Source organism: Lathamus discolor, chromosome Z, assembly GCF_037157495.1.
Source record: "Lathamus discolor isolate bLatDis1 chromosome Z, bLatDis1.hap1, whole genome shotgun sequence".
In the NCBI taxonomy this organism is placed as follows: Eukaryota; Metazoa; Chordata; class Aves; order Psittaciformes; family Psittacidae; genus Lathamus; species Lathamus discolor.
Window position 1 is genome coordinate 86,341,828 of NC_088909.1, and position 19,081 is coordinate 86,360,908.

Consider the following 19,081-nt stretch of genomic DNA (forward strand, 5'->3'; position numbering starts at 1 on the left):
GAGTAAAACAGATAAAAAGGTGATAAAGGCAGCCCAGGAATAGCTCAGTAGCAATGTTTTCTGCAGTGCCATGTTCCAATTAAAGCACATTAAGAAACCTTGCTGAGCCTTTTCAATGCCAGGGATGGACACAGTTCACAGTTGAACTGTTTGTAGTATATAGGTCTGAGCATTTTAAATGAATCTAGAAGATATTTTTGATGTATCTTTAACCTTCTCTTACTACTGTTATATTACTTATCAGAATTAGTGATTCTATTGCATTATGCCATGCTTCAGTTTGTCCACACCACCAAAACCTCAGCCACTTCTTCCATGGGAACTCCCTTTCAAATATGTTGTTTAAAATCAAAAACTAAGGAAAAAAACCAAACTCAAAACACAACAAAATCCATTCCTGGTATTGCACATCTCACACATGTTTGTGTATATATATATATATATATATGTATTTAAATATGCTACAATTAAAAAAAGGTCTATGGCACTTCAGAGAATACAAGTTTAGTTTATGAAGTCTATCAAACCACAGATGTCTGAAGAATTCTTCAATACCACAAAGTTAAACTGAATTGGCACACAGGTTTTAAAGAATCCACAGCAAATTCTTCTAGCTTCTATGCAGTGCTTGTACATTAAGAAGCAGTTACACTCTGCAGCCTTCTCATGGAATTAATTAAATTACCTTTAAGATGATACCTGGTTTGGGTTTTTGTTTGTTTGTTTGTTTTAATATTTTTGAAAGCTACTGCTGAGGTGAACTTCAGGAACAACTTTAAACAGCTGTGAAAGCTAATGAGTGCACCCTGCACCTGAAAACCTCATCCAGGAAAAAGGAATCTGCAATACAGACCATCTTAACACTCGCTAGAAAAACAGAACCCTGAGAAAAGAAATTCTGATTGGTTGTTTTCTGTATTTCTTCCCAGCCTGTCTTCTATCTGTGCTACATGATGAATGTGGATATTGCAAGTTAGTCGATTATGTTATTGCAGAGCAAATTCATAGTACACCAGCAACAAGGAGAAAAGCTGGTTCTTGGTTACAAATGCAAACAAAAGCAAAACAGCCACTGAAAAATACCACCTTTGTACTTAAAAACTGCACTATTAAAATTTTCAAGCATTCTGTAGCTTACAGCAGAGGTCAGCTAGTAATGTAAATGAAGGTTGGTCATTGTTTACTTCTAAGCCAAAGCAGTATACGCCCTCTAAACCTGTTGGAAGAACTGACCTTATTCTGACTAAAGAAGTATTTAAGCCAAAGCAGCATTTGTCACCCTTATATAGTGTCAAGATTTGTGGTAACATGGACGTTGGATTGCTACCCACCTAAGAAAAGCTAAACTGAAGATCTCTTTCACAATCAGGTTTTAGCTGAGTTTCATGCTACCCTCATACTTCCTTGACCCCATGTGCAGAACCCAGAGGATCACTGCTGAGCTCATGGCCTGGCACATGCCGCAGCAGCAGGATCAGGAGGAGCATCAGGAATGCAGCTGTGTGGAGTAAGGGACAGCCAAGTGCCTGTTCAGATCGTACATATTTGTGACTGTGTGCCGGAGAAGGACGGAGAAACGTGTGGCTGCGAGTTCTGTCCTTGCACACCACTCTGTGCTAGTAATTTTGATTTGTTACAATCTTGCTTTGTGCAGGCACTTGACAAAAAAGGTTCCAGACCATAACTTTTGTTTTATTAAATTACGTACTTAAAAGATAATTAACCATTTTAAAGTAGAAAGATGTGGGTTGCAGGAGCAGGTGAATGCAAGAAGCAATTAGATTAAAACAATCCCTTTTTAATATCGTAAGTTGACTGTGTTGTGCAGTGGTTCAGAGATCACCCCTGTACCCACCCATTGTGTGGCTTGAAGGTGCTCTGGGCGTGGACACGGGCAGGTCCAGTGCTGGGCCGGGGTTGCTCCATAGATTGGCTAGGCCAAGCCTGTGCTGCACACAGGCGCTGGAGGGGTGCTCCATCACCATGACTCCTGCTGTGCACCCCTGCCTGAGCCCAGCCCTGGGCCTGTGGTCATGACTGCAAAACAGCTCTCGTATGGAAATCAGCTACCTACCTGTACACTAACAATGATTTCTTAATACCTACAAATAACTAATGGCAGACTGTAAGGGACTGACCAGGCACGAGCAAGAATCTCTGGGCCCGTATTACACAGTGAAATGAGAGAAAGCAATGCTGTCATTGCATGATGTTAGAATACCAAGAAGTAAGAAAAGGAGTCTAAAATTCACAAAGTATTTAATTAGAACTACTACTCAGCTGAATTATCCCCAATGCTCCTATTGCACAGTTACACCATTCCTTTGTATTTTAAGATATCAGAACTACTGAAAACATTTAAAAGGTAAGTGATGCAACACCACAAGTAATACAACCACCTGTCTTTGAGAAAGGAATGTCATTTGTGGCAAGGTCTCTTTTATTTCTCCTGACTGAGTTGAAAAGGGTCCATACTACAAGCAGGTTAAAAAAAAAAAAAAAAAAAAAAAAGGGAAAAGATCTTTCCAGGCATATAGAATTTGGCAAGACTTCCTGAAAAAATGTATATTTCTTGAGGACTCGTGTGGCTCTGAGTCATGAGACAATGATCCGTAAACTAGGAATGAGTTATATCGCTGGCAAGAGAAAGAATAATACTGTCGAAGTCCAGCATGTGATTTGCATTTGTAGGAGAGGCTACAGCCCAGGCCAGGCTGTTGGCATTCATAAGAATGCTCGGATATGCTGTGGGGAGTTGTCATCTGCTTGTGATGTCAGGAGTTTATTAATAAAGGCTGCAGAAATATTTCTAACAATGGTTACTTCAAACAATTTTATCAGAGTCAGGTGAAAGCCAGAATAACAGCAGCTTCTCTGTCTAGCCAATGGAAACACAGTCATGTACCTGCTATGTAACAAGCGGCACACACTTTGCACTATAAGATTTAAGACAAATAAACCTGGCAGGGACTTGACTTTACAAATGTTTAAAGGTCATTGTAAACTGTGTCACATCAGCTTTCCTCTCTCCAACATGTACTTACTGTCTGAGAAGGCACTGTACTTTAAGTGAGTTTAATATCAAAAAGCACCTCAGTGAAAAGGATGGTACCAAACAAGGTGGTGGTGAAATATTCACAGGTGAGGGGAGCCCTTGGAAACAAAGCCTAATTAAAATAGGCTTCTCTTTTCTGTATAAGAAAAAAAAATGTGCTGGCTTTTATTGTTTTAAATCCAATTTCCTCAAAGTGGACAAGGTGGGTAAGGCAATCCGATCAATCAGAATTTGTCAGTTATAACAGCAACATTCCTGCTATATACATGATTCCTCACCTCCCAGTCAGACTACTATATTCCACTGTGTCCTGATCATAGAATGAAACTAAAAAAATCCCCAAATATTTACATTCTGCTTTCTTGGGATTCTTTCTCTGATCCTCATTGCCAAGCAAGGGAGAAAGACCATTTCAGTAGTTCGGGGCTGGAATGCATGGGGCTCAATCACACAAATGGTAGAAAAAAGTAAGTGGATCTGCTTGACCAGTCAATGGAAAGCAGATTAAGATCCAGGCACTGGTATCTTTTCCCCACTGGAGTTAAAGGAGGCAGATAAGGTTTTTTCCTTCTTCTATTTCTTCTTGGACTTTGTCACTGGACGTGGCTATTTCAGCTTGCGCCGAGAAGACAGCACAGATGAACGTCAGAATAGTGCCACCAATAGCTGTGTAGAAAGCCCAGCCCACGGAGCAGTCTCCTAGTTTGTAAGCAGAAGCATAAGGTCCACAATAGCTTATTGCTTTCTGGCATCCCCAACCTGCAGGGTAAATTATCAAGCCTAAAATAAGGAAGAGGCCTAGAAATAAAAACAGAAGACAGAAGTTTAACAAATGACCAGTTTAACACCAAATGCAACACATGTTGTAACAGTTATGACGGTCAGTACTCACTCCTAAGTACCAGGAGATTAGCAAAAGGCTACTCTTCTTCATCCATCCAACATTTCTTTACTGATTGTCCCCTAGTACACACCATGCAGTGTTTTATCTAAACTTGGAGCTATCCTGTGGTTTTCCTTGTGAAAGGCTTATTTCAGGTGATAATGGCCTAGTCCTAATTTTAAACTGTTTCTGCTGCATCCTCTGCTTTCACACATTACTGCTAGGCATACAGAGCTTGCAAAAGATTCTAGCATCTCTACCTATGGTTCATACTTGTACTTTTCAAATATTTATGAATGCCTGCATCTGGTTTTGAGTTTGTGTTTAGCTAGCCCTCACTCAGCTTTATTTAGGCATCATCATAAACATTCTGACCTTTTTTCCTCTGGAGTTTTCCTACCTTGATTTTCCTGCCTGGAAAAAGAAAAAAAAACACCAAAACACACCCCCACCCCCAAAACAAACAAACAAACCAACCAACCAAACAAAACCCAAACCAAAACAAAACAAAAAACCCAACAAAAAAAAACCAACAGCCCTCACAATGCATCTGCTTATTTGGCCACGTTGGGACAACAGAAAAAGTACCACTGCCAGTTCAGTAAACTGCTATCGCAATGAAAGGATCCTGGAGTCAACCCAGTGCTCAGGTAAACAGTGGGATCCTCAAAGCAGGCAACTGACTGCTGCAGAGGGAAAACACATTTCTGGTGATGCAGGACCAAAAGCCACAGCTTCCCATCCTGCTAAACTACTTGAACATCCTGCTGTGCATCAGCCCAGAAAGAGAAAGCTCCGACTAGATGTTTTACTGATCTGGAGTCCCTGAACACATGATTTGTCTTTGCACAAAGACGAGAAATTTAATCAAAATGCCTAATATGCTAGCGGCTACATTCTGTTTTTCTTTAAAATTTTAACCAGAAGAACAGGAAGAATTAATGAAAAATAGTTTTTTCTTAAACACAACCAGTTCATCCGGAAAATGAACACAGCCTTTCAGATCCCATAAATATTACTGGTTTGTTTGTCCTGCACTGTAAAGCCCTTTATTCAACCTGGCACTTTCATGAAAATAGCTAGTAAAGGTGCTTTCAGCCCTTCTAGAAGTGGGCTGAAAGTTGTACTTTTTATGTATGGTGCTGATTTATCTATTAGATTTCATCTAATCCCCAAATTTCTACCAAGCAGTAAGACAGAAAACAGTTCCTTTTTTTTCCATATAGTAAATGATTACAAAGAACAGCTGGAAAGACCTTTTTGCATCTTCCTCAGTTAGACTAGCCTATTTTAGAGTATGTTAGGCTTCTTCAATTGCTTGTTTAAAGAAATTCAGCCAGATGCAAGAAAACTTGCTCACTTGAGAAAGAAAAGCTGGGTCCTAGCTAGTACGCAGTTCACATACACAAAATGAAAACCCCGTCATCCATCTGTCTAAAGTCAATGTCTACGAATGCCAGACATTTCACAAAAGAAAGTCCTTCCTCCAGCATTTTTCTAACAATGACACAACATCACGAGCATGAATGAACTAATGTCATTATTCTCTGGGGCAGCAAAATCCATTAGAGAGTGATATCCATTCTCTGTGAAGGGATTTCATCACTGCCTACATTTAAGAACTAATGACAAGTTTTATGCAGTATTTCCTGGCTGACTGGCCAAACTACGTTAAGTATAAAATACTGCTTTATCTTGGACAGACCTGGATAAGCTGTGCTCTCATCCTGCTGAGCCCCACAGCTGTTTCAGACTAAACACCACAGTTCCTTCTCCTCTATTCATCACTAGTTTCCTGTTCTGTGTAACTGGCATGACCACACTATGTATTTTTCTGATGGTACAGTGGTCACCATTTTCTCTGATGATCACAAACCTTTTGATAGTTAAAAATCACTGAGTTAAGAAGCCGGATGTGAAATACCAACATAGTTGCTGCCAACAAGGAAATGTTTCAAGTTCACCTCCCCATCACTCACAAACTAGAGAACTGGCGTTTAACAGCAAACCTGCCTTATGGCTGAGTCATAACCAGCACCAAGAAGCTACATCCTTCTCCACCAAAACTAGAACAACTCTTGAAAGCTACTGGTTGTGTGGTGTATGCCTGAAGCTGATAAACTCAGCCTCCAGAGAGGCTGCAGCACTGCTGTGAAGTGCAGTTATCAGGAGTTTACTGAATTTCTTTCTTTATAAGAGTACAGAGTATTTCTGGAGAAACACTGACTACAGCCCATAACTTGATAAATCACAGTGGCTTTCGCACAGATGAAAACAAAATTTGGAGAAAAGTCTTAACTATGGACTTAAATATGCTCAGAGTCTCACCTGATTTCTCCTTCAGATAGCTAAATTTGTGAAGCATCTACAGGCCTAGCATAAAAAAAGAAAAAGAAAGTCATGTTTTCACTACCAAACCTACCTTTTATACTACATTTCAGTGCAGACAGAAAGCTTACCAGGACATGCACCTCTCATTTGATGACTACCTGATTCCTACTTGCTAGAAAAAGTAAATAAAGATGACTCAAATAAGCCAGATCAGCATGCCCACCATAGAAATGGCACTCCCTGGATATCATGCTAGCTAACAACAAGTGGAGAGGCACAGGTTCCTCACCAAGTTTTCAGCTCACAGCTCCAGTACCAGTAGCAATGGCTGAGCTTCACAGATTCCTTCCTGCCTCTCCCTACCTGCCCAAAAAGGGGCGCTCAATTAAAACCATCAAGAGGAGCTTTGCCTTCTGCTTCCCAGTAACTACTAAAGAGGCGTGCACAGGCTAAAGAGCTCATTTCAATGGCTCCTGCAGCTTAAACGACATAGAAGATGCTTTCCCACCCACCAACAGAGCAAACCATGGGCTAAAGCAGAAACCAGCAATCCAAAGCACTTAACTGTCCCAACTACCCGTAACCAGAGCAGCAGTTTCCAGAGACCCCCAAGAAGAACACCCTCTCTGTTTCTGTGAAAATGAATACAAGAGAGAGGAAGCAAAAATGTCCATATGCAAAGAACAAGGTAGGAGAGGTTGTGTTGCTGCTTGGAAAGTCACAGTCCGCTTCTCAACAGGCAAAAGGGTTAAATGCAACACAAATAGCTCATCAGTCCCTGTGCTCTTCCAACTTTAATCTACAGAGAACTCCACAACCATTTTATACAACACAAAAAAGGCAGACTGCACTTCTACAGCTAACAGCGTAGCCTTGATCTACATCTAACACATGTGCAAGCTGTTGCAGTTGAGCAAAAACCACTTAAAGGCCAGGCAGTGACAAGACAAGCCACAAAGGGAAAAAACATATAAAGTCTCAGCCCTGGTTTTCTCTTACCAGTGTATGAGAAAGGGCAGAGCCCGGCCAGGTCCCTTACATCTCTTTGCTTCTTTGGCAGAAGCTTTAACTGCCTCAATCCCTGCCTTTCTGTAGCTGCTGCTCAGTCCCTGGGGCTCACCTGCCTGTAGCTCTCTACTTTTGGTCACTTACTTGCATTACTACAGAGCCTGGCATCTCTGCTCACCATTTTGGCCTCCAGTTGCTGACAATGTGCTTTTCAGACACGACATGCAGAGACGGGGTGTGAGCTAACCCCAAACACCACACCGGCAATAGATTCATCCAATCCATTGCCTGCCGGTTACCTTTTCTTTTATCAGCCTCTGCAATGAAACAGTCTTAAAAAACTGTAGAAGGGAGAGAAATGTTTTTGCAGTTGCTTGTAGACAGCACAAAGCAGCACAGGGGCACACGACGTTGTTTCTGAAGAGTCCCTGCGGGGAAGGCAGAGGAGGGCGCTGGATGGGCGGCACCGAGCCAGAAGCAGATGTGATCGTGTCACTGAATGAAACAAGGTGGAGAGCACAGCCTGCTATTTTCAAGGGGCTGGAAAGGGGAGACAAGCATCCTTATCCCTGGTATTCATTTATACTCACTGCACACAAGAGCACAAAAGCAGCTCCTGATAAACTCTAGATTTGTATATAAAAGGTGCTCTCTGGATTAACTATTATCATTCCCATGTTTTGTGCATTTGATTCAGTTATTCTTACACTTACTCAAATATTACTTGTGTATTTAATCTGCACTGTGTGGCTTTCTAAGATATTTAATGCTGTAAATTAAGATACAGGCACTTAAATTTTTGTTATCCACAAAAGTAGAAAGCTTGAGTTCGTGTTGTGCAATTTTATGTCAGCATAGTCTGATAAAGCAACAATTATCTCCTGTCAACAGTCTTCCTTGAGACGGATCTGGCAGGAGTACAGTAAACATTAATGATAGAGATTTCTTTTACTTAATAAATCAGGTTTTGTTCTTGTCTCAGTGTCTTTGAAGAGAAGCCAATCTTCAAGAGAAAGAACAGAGAACAAAAATACGCTCTGTCTGAATTAAGTTTCTGCAACAGATCCTTCCAGTTCTCCATGGCAATGTACAAGAAATGAGAGTTTTCATTTACAGTCTACCTGTGGAATTACTGCTGTTTGTTCTCCCTGCTGGGAGGAACAAATTCATTTTGGAAACATTACAAACTGTTTTGTACAGGCTCACAGAGTTCGGGCTTGCTCTCTGCTCTAGATTTAACTGGGAGTGCAGGTTTTGCTGTACACATACCCTTGTTCCTACTTCTTAATTAGCCCTGTCCCATTTCTTTAAATCAGTGTGATAACTTTTCCATAATGTTTTCTTTATTGTTAGTAGTTGCCAGCTCTCAGTTAGTTACCTTTCCTCTTAGGAGTCCTTAAAACACAAGTCTGAAAGATTGCTACACAGTGCTGCCAGATGCCTAAGAATGACAACAGTAAACTATTCAAATTACTGTTTTATCCAAAGACCTCACCTAAAAATCTTTGGTGTTAGTCTGTCAGCCAAGAACATTTTCCCATCATTCACTGAAGGCAATTTGCCCACATAACATTTTATTATCAGTCCCTAATTACCTGCTTTCAAAAACAAGCCCTAAGAAATACAGAATTTAGATGAGATTTAGAATTTACTGGGATTATTAAACTAAAATGTATTTCCTGACTACAACAGACAACCTATTAGACATCAGCTGTTCTATATTCAAAGGATGGAGAAGTAACTCCTTTCTTCTAAAACACCAAAGCAAGACATTATAGCATACTGGGAAACATCAATGCAAATACAGCAGGCTGCGCAACAGTGCAACGCTGTTTCTGAAGACAGTGCTTTTGCTATAGGAAGCCTTTTTGCACTTGTGCATTGAGAACTCTCCCCTTTTAAGGGCCTGGAACTGCAGCAAGCAATTGTTCCTCCTGGGTTTTATACACTGCAGTAGTGCTGCCAGGCTAACATCACAGAAAACCAACAGACCCTTCTACCGTTAAGGGCATTTGTATGTCATATCATGTGCTGGGATCAGATCTGAGTAAAAGCTTTTTGATTCCACCCTTGGAAGCAACCCTCGAGACAGGGGTTAAGCAGATGCTTGTTTGCTAAGTGAAGGCATGCTATTTAGTTTTGACAGTCTCCTGTGCAGCTGCTGTTGTGCCATATTAAACAACAGCATATACTAATAAAGCCAATTTCCATTGCAAAGTCTGAAACTATCTTCTCATTTCCTAGCAAAATAACAGAAAAAGCTTGTAAATGCTGCTGAAGAAACAGGAAATTAAGCAGCTGTGATCAGTGAGGTGGCACTGCAACAGGCTCCCATGGAGCAGCACCACTGAGCAAAAACAGTTTAAGAAAGGAAGAGAGCAAGGCTAAAGGCAGGGAGGGATCAGCCTTGCACAACACCATGCGGGTCGCTTCCTCAGTGGCAGTGATCCTGATTGTTCTCATCTTCTGCACAACCACAAGAGATTAACACTCAGCCCCAAGGGCGTTGCACCACCAAGGCAAAATAACCCTGCCTTTGCTCCTCGTACTTCCAAATGTGTCAGTAGGCTGAATACCTGAACAATTTAATGTGTAAAATATTTGTACAGATGTAATACCCCAGCTTAACTAGAGGGGGATTTCACATACGCAAACTGTCCCTAACAAACCGCTATGCAGCAGGAATACTACAAGGTGCTTTTGCATGATTTTGACCTCTTCATCTACCAGCAGACAACCAAAGTGATGGCCTCCTACTCAGCAGCTGTATAGCACGCACCGCTAGCCTTGAGAAATGATTCAGTAATTCCGCTTTAATCAGATCAGAGTTAATGAGGTGGGCTCAGGCCAGCTGATGTGGTGGTTTCAGCACTCCACACTAGCAATAGGGCAAGCTAAACCTGTGTGTCGAGATGCTGAAGTGAGCACCAATTATGGTTCATTCAGCACCAGGCCCCAGAAGTGCCTCTGTAGCTGCTCTCCATCCCCTGGGTGACTGCCAGACCCACTGAATGCAAGCAGCTGACCAGAGGCAAGAAGGTCTTTGCCCAAAAAGAAAGGGGAGACTCTGCAAGCCCTTACTGCCTTGGAGATGGCCTCTGGCCCACTTGGAAACACTGCACAACGAAAGAAAAATTCCTAACATTACGAAGGTCAATGCTTCAAAAAGCCTTCCAGGACTCCACACACAATGAAGGTTTGCACAAGCCAGGGGGATTTGGGAGAAGTTGGAAGAATGGCTGTTGAGGGTGGGGAGGGCTGCCAGTGGGAAATGCATTGAGGCAAGATTCATACCTCTATACCTGCAGTTACTGCAGAGGACTACAGTCATATACAGATTACAGTGTACCTAGGATACCCTAAGCTGAGGCAGAAGAATGAATTGTTTAAAAGTGTAACCAAGTGATGTCTCAAAACCTGCACATGCATTTTTTTCCCTTTAAAACTGTCTCAGGGTAAGCATTCACCAGAAGAAAAGCAGTTCCCTAATCACTGCTTTCCCTAAGCTGAGGAAAAGATCCCTACTCTTCAACAGTAAATTAACTATACTATTTGCTCATGCAGCTTTTCCCGTTTATTAAAGAAATCAAAGATGGTCATTCATAACCTAACCTATGCAAATATATATAAACTTCTCATGGCATTACTGATGTTGGGTTGTGAAAACAGGGACAGGAATACAGTGGGGGGGATTACTGGTGGGAGTCTCAACTCTGAAGTATATTTTGTTATCCACAGAAGAATCCAAAAATAAGTCAGTTTATCAGCTGGATGTGGGTTGCCTTGGCAGGATGACATCATATGAGTGATCTGGGGTTTGGTTTCTTTTTGCTATTGGTGTGATCTAACTGCTTGGATTTCTCTATAATAAACCCTGAGCCTACAGACTCCTGTTTTCAGGAGAGGGAAGGGCAAATTTGCCATTAGCTTTTAATAATTTTTACGCATGTGGTCAGAGTCCCTGTTAGGTAGGAGGGAAGGAAATGTGGAAACTCAAAGTAAGATCAGCCCCAAGCCTTGCAGTGACACCACTGCCTCTATGCTGGCCACCAGCCATGTGGAGTCATGTCGCCACACTGCACGTGCTCCCATGCAGCGAATGTGAAGCCAGAAATTAAGTGAAGTTAAAGCACGTTATAGGGGAAAAGCCAAATGTTTACAAGTGCAGAGGTAACCAAAGACCTCTCCACTCAGAGCACCACTGCTCAGGCACAGTTGTGAGAGCTGGTCACCTCTGACATTTTACCTTAAAAGCCAATGAAGCATTGAGTGTTTTTAATTTCCTAATAAAAGGCTTGAAGCTGCTAAATGAGAAACTGAATTGTGGTGGTAAATTCAGGAGGCTCCTGAGTTAGGGAAGATAGTATCAGGCAATATTAATTATTCCATCCATGAAAGAAGCAGAGGAAAAGACCCCAATACATTTCACACCATTCACCATAATCCTTTCCACTGTTGTTCAACCAGTGAGCGCCACGACCTCCAAACCATCAACTGCTTATGCTGAATCAGCAGAAAGGGAATGAAACCCACCACCTCCTGATCACAGCTCTGTAAGGGAGGCTAAACCAACAACCTGCCTCAACTTAAGCGAAGAGTTAAAAGGGCTGTAGGTCATCTTTGTCATGGTGTTACATTTCCTCAGTACTGTACCATGGGATCTGCACATCCCACTGCACAAACAAGCCCTTGGGAGAGCAGGCAGCAGGAGCTGCAGAGGAACTAAGGCTGAGCAAGAAGCAAAAGGTGAAGGAGGATGCAGCAAGGGGTGAATTTCAGGTAGCTTTATGGGTTGTACAGTAGTAGAGTGTGGGTCATCTGTGTTGTGGAAGGAAGCAAAACTTAAACGCACCAATTTCCTTCACCATCACACCAGACACACTGAGGACTGGAGCTAAACATAAGTTAGACCCTCATTCTGAAAGAGGTGCTTTAATCTTTTTACTTCCATTTGAGTGATAACACAGCATTTGTCAAGCTTCTAGCGTTTGCATCCTCTATATGAACAGCAGCATCAGTCTTGGCTGTAAGGCCTGGAAGTAAAAATCTGACAGAAAGGGAGCCCTGCTATCCCTCTGGGCTCTTGGGTAGAGCCCGCATGTTCTTACCTCACATTGCCAGGGCAGAGGTGTAAAGAAGTTCTCGGATTCTCACCCACCCTAGTAGAGGTAAGGGATCATGGTGTATTTGTGCCACAGTGAAACACTTCTCAGTGGGAAGCATGAGAATCTCATAGTGAGCACCATTTAATGGAAGAGATTTATGCTTCCAGGAAAATCAGCTGCCACTTGACCACTGAAAAGCTGGTGGGGCTGTGTATTTTTCTATCGTAATCTGCTAGGTGTCTACTATTCCCACGTGCCAGCCTTGGTAGCACAGGTGATGAGCTGACCACCAAATCTAAGAAAACACTGAAAGCTTCACTTTATTCCTTTGAAGTTATACCCCCCTCCAGCTCAACTGCAACTTAGCACTTGAACTCAATTTTTCTTCCCTGGCATATTCCAATATAGCAATCCCCTTTGCTTGAACTTCCAGCAGCCAAGTGTGTATTAGATGTCATGCTGGCATTTGGCCATATAGGTTACAGGAAGCACTTATACCGCAGACAGCAAAAGCAGTTCAGACTGTCAGGGTTTCCATTAGAAATCCCCCCCACCCTCCTTTTTCCTTTCTTTCTACCCCAAGAATTCAGAATTCTGGCATCAGAAAAGAAAAACTCTGAGCTGAATCCAAGAGGAAATATGCTTTTTTGAAAAATGCATGCTCTGCATTTTAGAAAGACAAACAAGAAGCTTCCTTGCCTTCAAGGGCAAAACCACTCTCTGTGCCCTCCTACTGCCTGAGCAATGCAGCTGAGTAACAGCTTCCATTGCCCATAGGCAGCATTGTGAGCTTACAAGGTGCTTTCTTCCTTGCTCACCAGTTCAGCCCTTTCTCAGACAAAACAATGCCTTTTTACAGCATGCTGCTACCTACAACTGAACATTCTGCACTACTGTGCAACTATCATAATCTATCACATCATGCTCTGACCATCAAAGAGCATTAGCAGCTTCGTGTACTCCCCCCCGCCCCACGTTCTACGTTTTCTCTCCTCTCCAAGGAGAGGCCTGGCTGACCTCGTGCTTCCTTCTCAGCTTCCCCCTTCGCAACTCCCAGTGGCCTCCTTAACTTCCAGCAGCCCGGAGCCATGCAGCCCCCGCACCATGAACCCACCCTGAGCAGCTGGATCCTACTTCATACACCCCCACAAGCAGCTCCAATCCTCTTCCCCTGCAGATGGTTCCCATCACACGCTGCTCAGGCCATCTTCCTAATCACACAGCCTCCCAAATGGACATGATGACCAGTAAGTGTAGCACGCTGAACTGTTTCTTAGTGCAAAAGATGTAAACCAAACTCTTCCAGCAGCAAAGACAGACTGCTGTAGACACAGCTGCCTTCCAACTGGGTTTCACTTCTTCATCTTAGAAAACTGTGGAGAAGTTTCCTTGCACTTGAAGGTAAAGCTGCCCTACTGGAACTGAACTATTATCCAGGTGCTGCAGTAGTTTCTGATAGGGGAACCCTCAAAAGTGCCACAGCAGCAGACAGGAGAAGACACGAACAATAAAGAAATCATGGAAAGGACAAAGGAATGAATACAGGGGAGCTTGTGAGATACCTGGGAAGAGAAAGCACTGCGGGAGAGACTCCACTGCTTGGGGCTGAGCACAACAAGCGCCAGCGGAAAAGCCAGCTGAGCCATCCCCCAGAAGTGCTGAAGGAGAAACTGCTGGGGTGACAGCAGGAATCCTAAACCTGCAGCATCTGGGCCCTAGCAGATGCTGTGTCAAGGTGGCTCAGGGAACCTAATGTTCTAGGACCACATGCAGCAGCCTTTGAGGACAGAAACCACTGCTTTATCTGAGTGGACGTATACCTGTCAAAGGCATAACTGCCAGCAACGCAGGCTGCTAAGCCTCACAACAGCAAAATGCAGCCAAACTAGAGACACCCCTCAGCACGTGACTGGGACACAGCCATCTGACTAATGCAACCAGATTTACATATGTTTGGGCTGTTGGGTTTTTTTATGCTTCTGTCAGAAACCCATTTAGTCGAGCCCCATTTGAGTTAGGAGACAGTGGGCTGTGAACAGAGAAAGTAGTGAGAAATGGGTGACTCATGAGAGGCCTCCCAGATGAAGCCATCACCATTCTGGAAAGACTTTAGAGGAGAGGAGCTATTTTATCCCCTTCCAGCAAACCTGCCTGGCAATGCAACCCCACTCCAGCACAGCAGAGAAGAAGTAACAGAAACGAAGCTTTCAAACCCAGCTGCCTCCCATACCAGCACCCTTTCAACTCTGCTCTCCCCAGAGCCTTTCCAGGCACATGGCCGTGTAGCTCCTCACAGGGAAACAAACACAGGTGCCAGCTCTGCCCAGCCATGCTCTTACAGGTTAAAAGAAGATGACAACAAAAGCTGTTTATGATGAACTTCACAGTGTAAACTGTGTCAGAAACAGACTCTTAACCTGTTTCTGGACCTGTCCTAAGCTTCCTGCTTTAAAAACAGGCCTTGTTTGTACTATTTAGCACCAAAGTAAAGTACCCAAGCCCAGTAAGGCTTGTAAACATATATGCAACTATCCTATATATATAAATACCAAGATAAGTCGATATAGGATCACTTACTTACTACCTATAACTAGGTGATTACTGTGAAAATTTACTTAGAATAGGTTCTTATCAGTTACCATACAATAACATGCTGCCTCTTCTAGTCTCCGAATTTCAAGTGATCCACAGACTGTAAAAATAGAATACCTTCCCCCAAAAGGCACTCAAAGTCTGCCTGGTCTTCTTTCTGCTGGATAGTAGTTATCTATTTAATTACATGGCTCCATTCTTTGCACTCTCTACTGCAGAGAAAAGATGCTTTTTCAGATTAAATGATCCTCAGATACCTCAAAAACTAGGGTCACTGATTACTGTTTCTACAGCTTCAGAATGAATGACACTGCAGTCTGAAAATGAGTGATAAAAAGAATTACAGGAGTTTAAACGAGCCATATTTCTTCCTTTATGGCTTTGTATTTCTAATTTTCTCTCACAAAATAACTCCTTTATGCACCAGATATGTATATGGCTCCTTCCTGCTGACCTAAATGAGAGTTTGCACACTTGTCAGAGGACCATAACAGAAGAGATGTTGCTTTCTGTTCTGCAATTTCACTGTAGGCATTATCCAGGTCACAACCAGTGTTGCTAGACTGAAAAGATATATCCGGTGTTTGTTATTGCTTTTTCATTATGAATTCCTGGAATTAATTAACTTGTTGTATGTTTTTAATTATATTAAATCTCCACTGCAAAGATACAGAGATTTTAAATGAGATTAAGTCTGCAAGATCCTGAGTTCCTGTAGATGACTCTGCCATGGATGCATCTCATCTTTGAAAATTAGATGTCTCACATACTTGCAAATATTGTACTGATATAGGCTGACAAAATGATTTTGTGAATTCTTCTCTACTCTTATTAAAACCATAATTGTTCACATTTGAAAGAATGATCTTATGCTTAACGTGACTAAGGCAGGGTTGTATCTAGTTCTCTTGATCAGGGTATTAGTCTATCTATCATAATACCTGGATGGATTAACCATACTGTAAGAACTGTCCTTCCTGAACAACTTCCTTAAGCAGTTTCCAAAACTCGGGAACTGAGAAAGTCGAAATTAACAGCTGTGATAATTAGCAGCTGGAAAATAATTTCAACAAAGTAAGCAGATGCTGTAATGCTACTGACACAAATGTACCAGTGGACCCTGTAAAACTCATCTTGAGAAAATGAGTTGCTAGCCACAAAACACCTGGCTGCAAATACTGGCAGGCATACTTCCCATAGCAACAGTTTCAGTAACATGACCTTTCTATTACCCAGTTTCATGCTGTGTCATTTATCTGAATTGAAAGAAGTCAAGTACTCCCATCCTCAGTACAGCTCAAAAAGGACTGGTCCATTACCTGACATATAAGAAATGCCTTATGGACCATGTTGTTCCTTCTTGAGGTCACAAGCCTCATTACAGATACAGCTGGCTCGATACCAAAACAGAATTTGCATACATATTCTCACCAATACATGCTGTTGCAAACAGGAACCTACTTTCTGCTAATCTTGACGTTAGACTACATATTTTGAGACGGTGTCAGATTTGTAAGTAAAGTTATCTTTTCAACAGACCCAACTCTGTCATCCCAAACATATACTGACGCTGGTAACCAATCTCTCCCCTTCAACAGAAAAGAAGTAACGTCATCTCCTGAAAAACAGGATTCACGGATTATTTCTGAAGTACAGGGCAAAGAAAGCAATAAGCTAAAATCTTCCACTGGCTAAATCTGCACTGCTAGCTGCTTTCTTGTTGCACTGGTTCTGGCAAATTCTGTAAGCCAGGCATGACTACAGCAAACCTGGTAATTTTTATCTAAAGGATATTCATCTGCTAATTGTATGCCATCATGCAAGCAAATTTAGGGATTTACTTCTGCCACAGAAGAACAAACCTTACATTGTGGGTGACATGAAATAAGCAATACACTTTTATACTGAAAATGCATGAAGTGGAGGATGGTGACAGCCACTGTGCTAGTTGTTTCAGGAGCCAGTGTCAGCTGGTCCCTAGCCCGTACTGCTGGCTCTGGAGGGCTGCAGCAAGCAGCAAATTCAGTTTTAGCATATGTCCCCGTGTGTGCTTAGATTAGTTTAGGTTTCAACTACGAAAATGAAACCAACCAGCTTCGTAAAGGTTTTAACACCTGTCATTACCTCCTGACTAGCTGCCACAGACATGTTTGACCACCTCAGTGGAGATCAGGAGGGGAAAAGCTGGATTCACATTTTGAGCAAACAAGTTAAATCTCCTAATTTTTGTTGCAACAAAATGATTTTCATGAATTGAAAACATCTGCTTAAGAGCACAACCAAGAGGGAAAGAGAAGGCGGTCCTGGCCATTCCCTTCCTCCTCGTAAGTCTCTGAGGGCTGCCAGAGGTAGATCAGAAAGACCACTCTCCTCCTCCGGATGACCACACACGCACAGCACAAGAGGGGAAAACCTGCCTATGGGACAGGTTCTCCCTGCGGCTCACTGGCATGTACAGAAAGCCAAGTACTTCTCTAACTTGGGCTGTCCAGCACTGGTTTACTAACAGTCATTTAATCTCTGTTAAATCCATGGGTTTAAGCAGAAACACCAAATCTCTAGAACCAATTAATCTTTTCTGGCAAAGCACAGCTGATTCTTGGACAGTGGGAAGAGAAGCTCACTGGGCTGTGTAACTGCAGCTGAACAATAAGCTGGCTACAGGAAGAGTTTATCATTAAGGTGTTGCTTGTCAAGCTCACAAACTTGAAGGACGCTGCTTAGTGGGAAATACTGGAGAACTGGATGTGTGACTGCAGGCTGTTCTTATCCCTGGGGTGCTATTTGTGCTGACCACAGCCACAAAGCGTCTGAGACCCTGAAAGAACTGCCTTCAGTCACAGAAAAAGTACTAAAGTAGCGAGAGGGAAACAGACTGCCTCAGTGTATTAGCTTTGTTCTCTGCTGGTAACAAAGGAGAGAAGTTTTTGTTACTGAAAAAAATTCAGAGGGAAAAAAACTAAGCAGCAAACAAAAGCAACACTGGTCAGCTCATTTTGGCACACATCAGGCTGCAACTGTGCTGCCAATGTCGATGTATTACATGCTGTGTAGCTATAAATTTCAGTTGTGTTTGAATAAACAACCAGCATATAGAATTGCTCTTCGTCTGTCTAATGCTGTCTATCTTTAGGCAGGGCAGAATCACTACATTTCTTCAGCTGAATGGGCCCAAAATTAAAAACTTTAGTTGCTTTCAACATACACGTACCTGCAATCCCTTGTAGCAGTCCACAGACATTAAAAATGCTTTTCTTCATAATACTCTGCACACACATAGTAAAGACAGACACAAATGCCACGGCACAGAGAATCATGATTCCCACGGCTAGGAAAATAGCAGTTGCCTGCCAGAACCCACTGGCAATCTCATTGAAGTTTTCGGCGTAAGGACCACAAAGCGTGTCTCGTCTAGAAAACTGCATGTGGGAGATTCTTGTGCAGCGCCCGTAGATGCCCAGAGTTGGACGGTAAGGTTCCTGTGATCCCCCCGTTCCGTTGTCCACATCCTCGGAGCTTGAAGGCTTTGCTTTGCCGATCAGCCACTCTGCGCTCATGAAAGCTATGAGCTCCGCAAAAGCCACCACGATACTCAGGAGAGTCCACAGCATTGACCGACACGTTACAATGACATGACACATATTGATGTCCAGTGCCTGTGATCAGTGCAGCTGACGGTCTTAAAATCCAGACACAAGGGGAGGAAAAATTTAAGTTAAAAAAGAAAAAAAAGGACCCTAAGAAAATCCCAGTAGCTGTTCTGCCTGCTTTTTCAGCTGTCTCAGAGACGCCAAGATGATACTTCTCAGAAGAAAAAGTAAACGGCCCCAAGTTTTGCAAGCAGTGCAGTTATTTGTTCTCTCTGTTCCTCTTTTTTTCCTTCCGGGATGCTGAGCTCTGAAGTACACTCTTCTTTCTTAATATTCATACTGGCACATGATGTTGCAGGCTGGCGGGGGAGGCTGAAAGGACTGCCCACTGTTTGACATCACACACCTACAGGAAAAAAAGAGACAACACATCAGCAGTGAGAAAAAGTCTTCATTTCCACCCCCACAAAGAGCCAAGATCTAGTGCAGATCCACATCAAAATGCAACAGCTCTAAC

The 19,081-nt window shown here is 42.6% G+C and overlaps 1 protein-coding gene and 1 pseudogene across 11 annotated transcripts in view; both read right to left on the minus strand.

Moving 5' to 3' along the window:
• Window positions 1–981: 981 nt before the first annotated feature.
• LOC136005977 (uncharacterized) lies at window positions 982–3,541 on the minus strand (annotated as a pseudogene).
• Window positions 2,243–19,081, minus strand: part of LHFPL2 (LHFPL tetraspan subfamily member 2) — a 126,726-nt gene continuing 109,887 nt past the window's right edge. For all 11 annotated transcript variants that reach the window (XM_065662307.1, XM_065662304.1, XM_065662305.1 and 8 more), the window contains 2 exons: window positions 18,186–18,970; window positions 2,243–3,853 (listed from right to left, as the gene is read on the minus strand). In XM_065662307.1, coding sequence (XP_065518379.1) covers window positions 3,597–3,853; window positions 18,186–18,615 — 687 coding nt within the window. In that variant the 5' untranslated portion in view covers window positions 18,616–18,970 and the 3' untranslated portion in view covers window positions 2,243–3,596. The remainder of the gene's footprint in view (window positions 3,854–18,185; window positions 18,971–19,081) is intronic.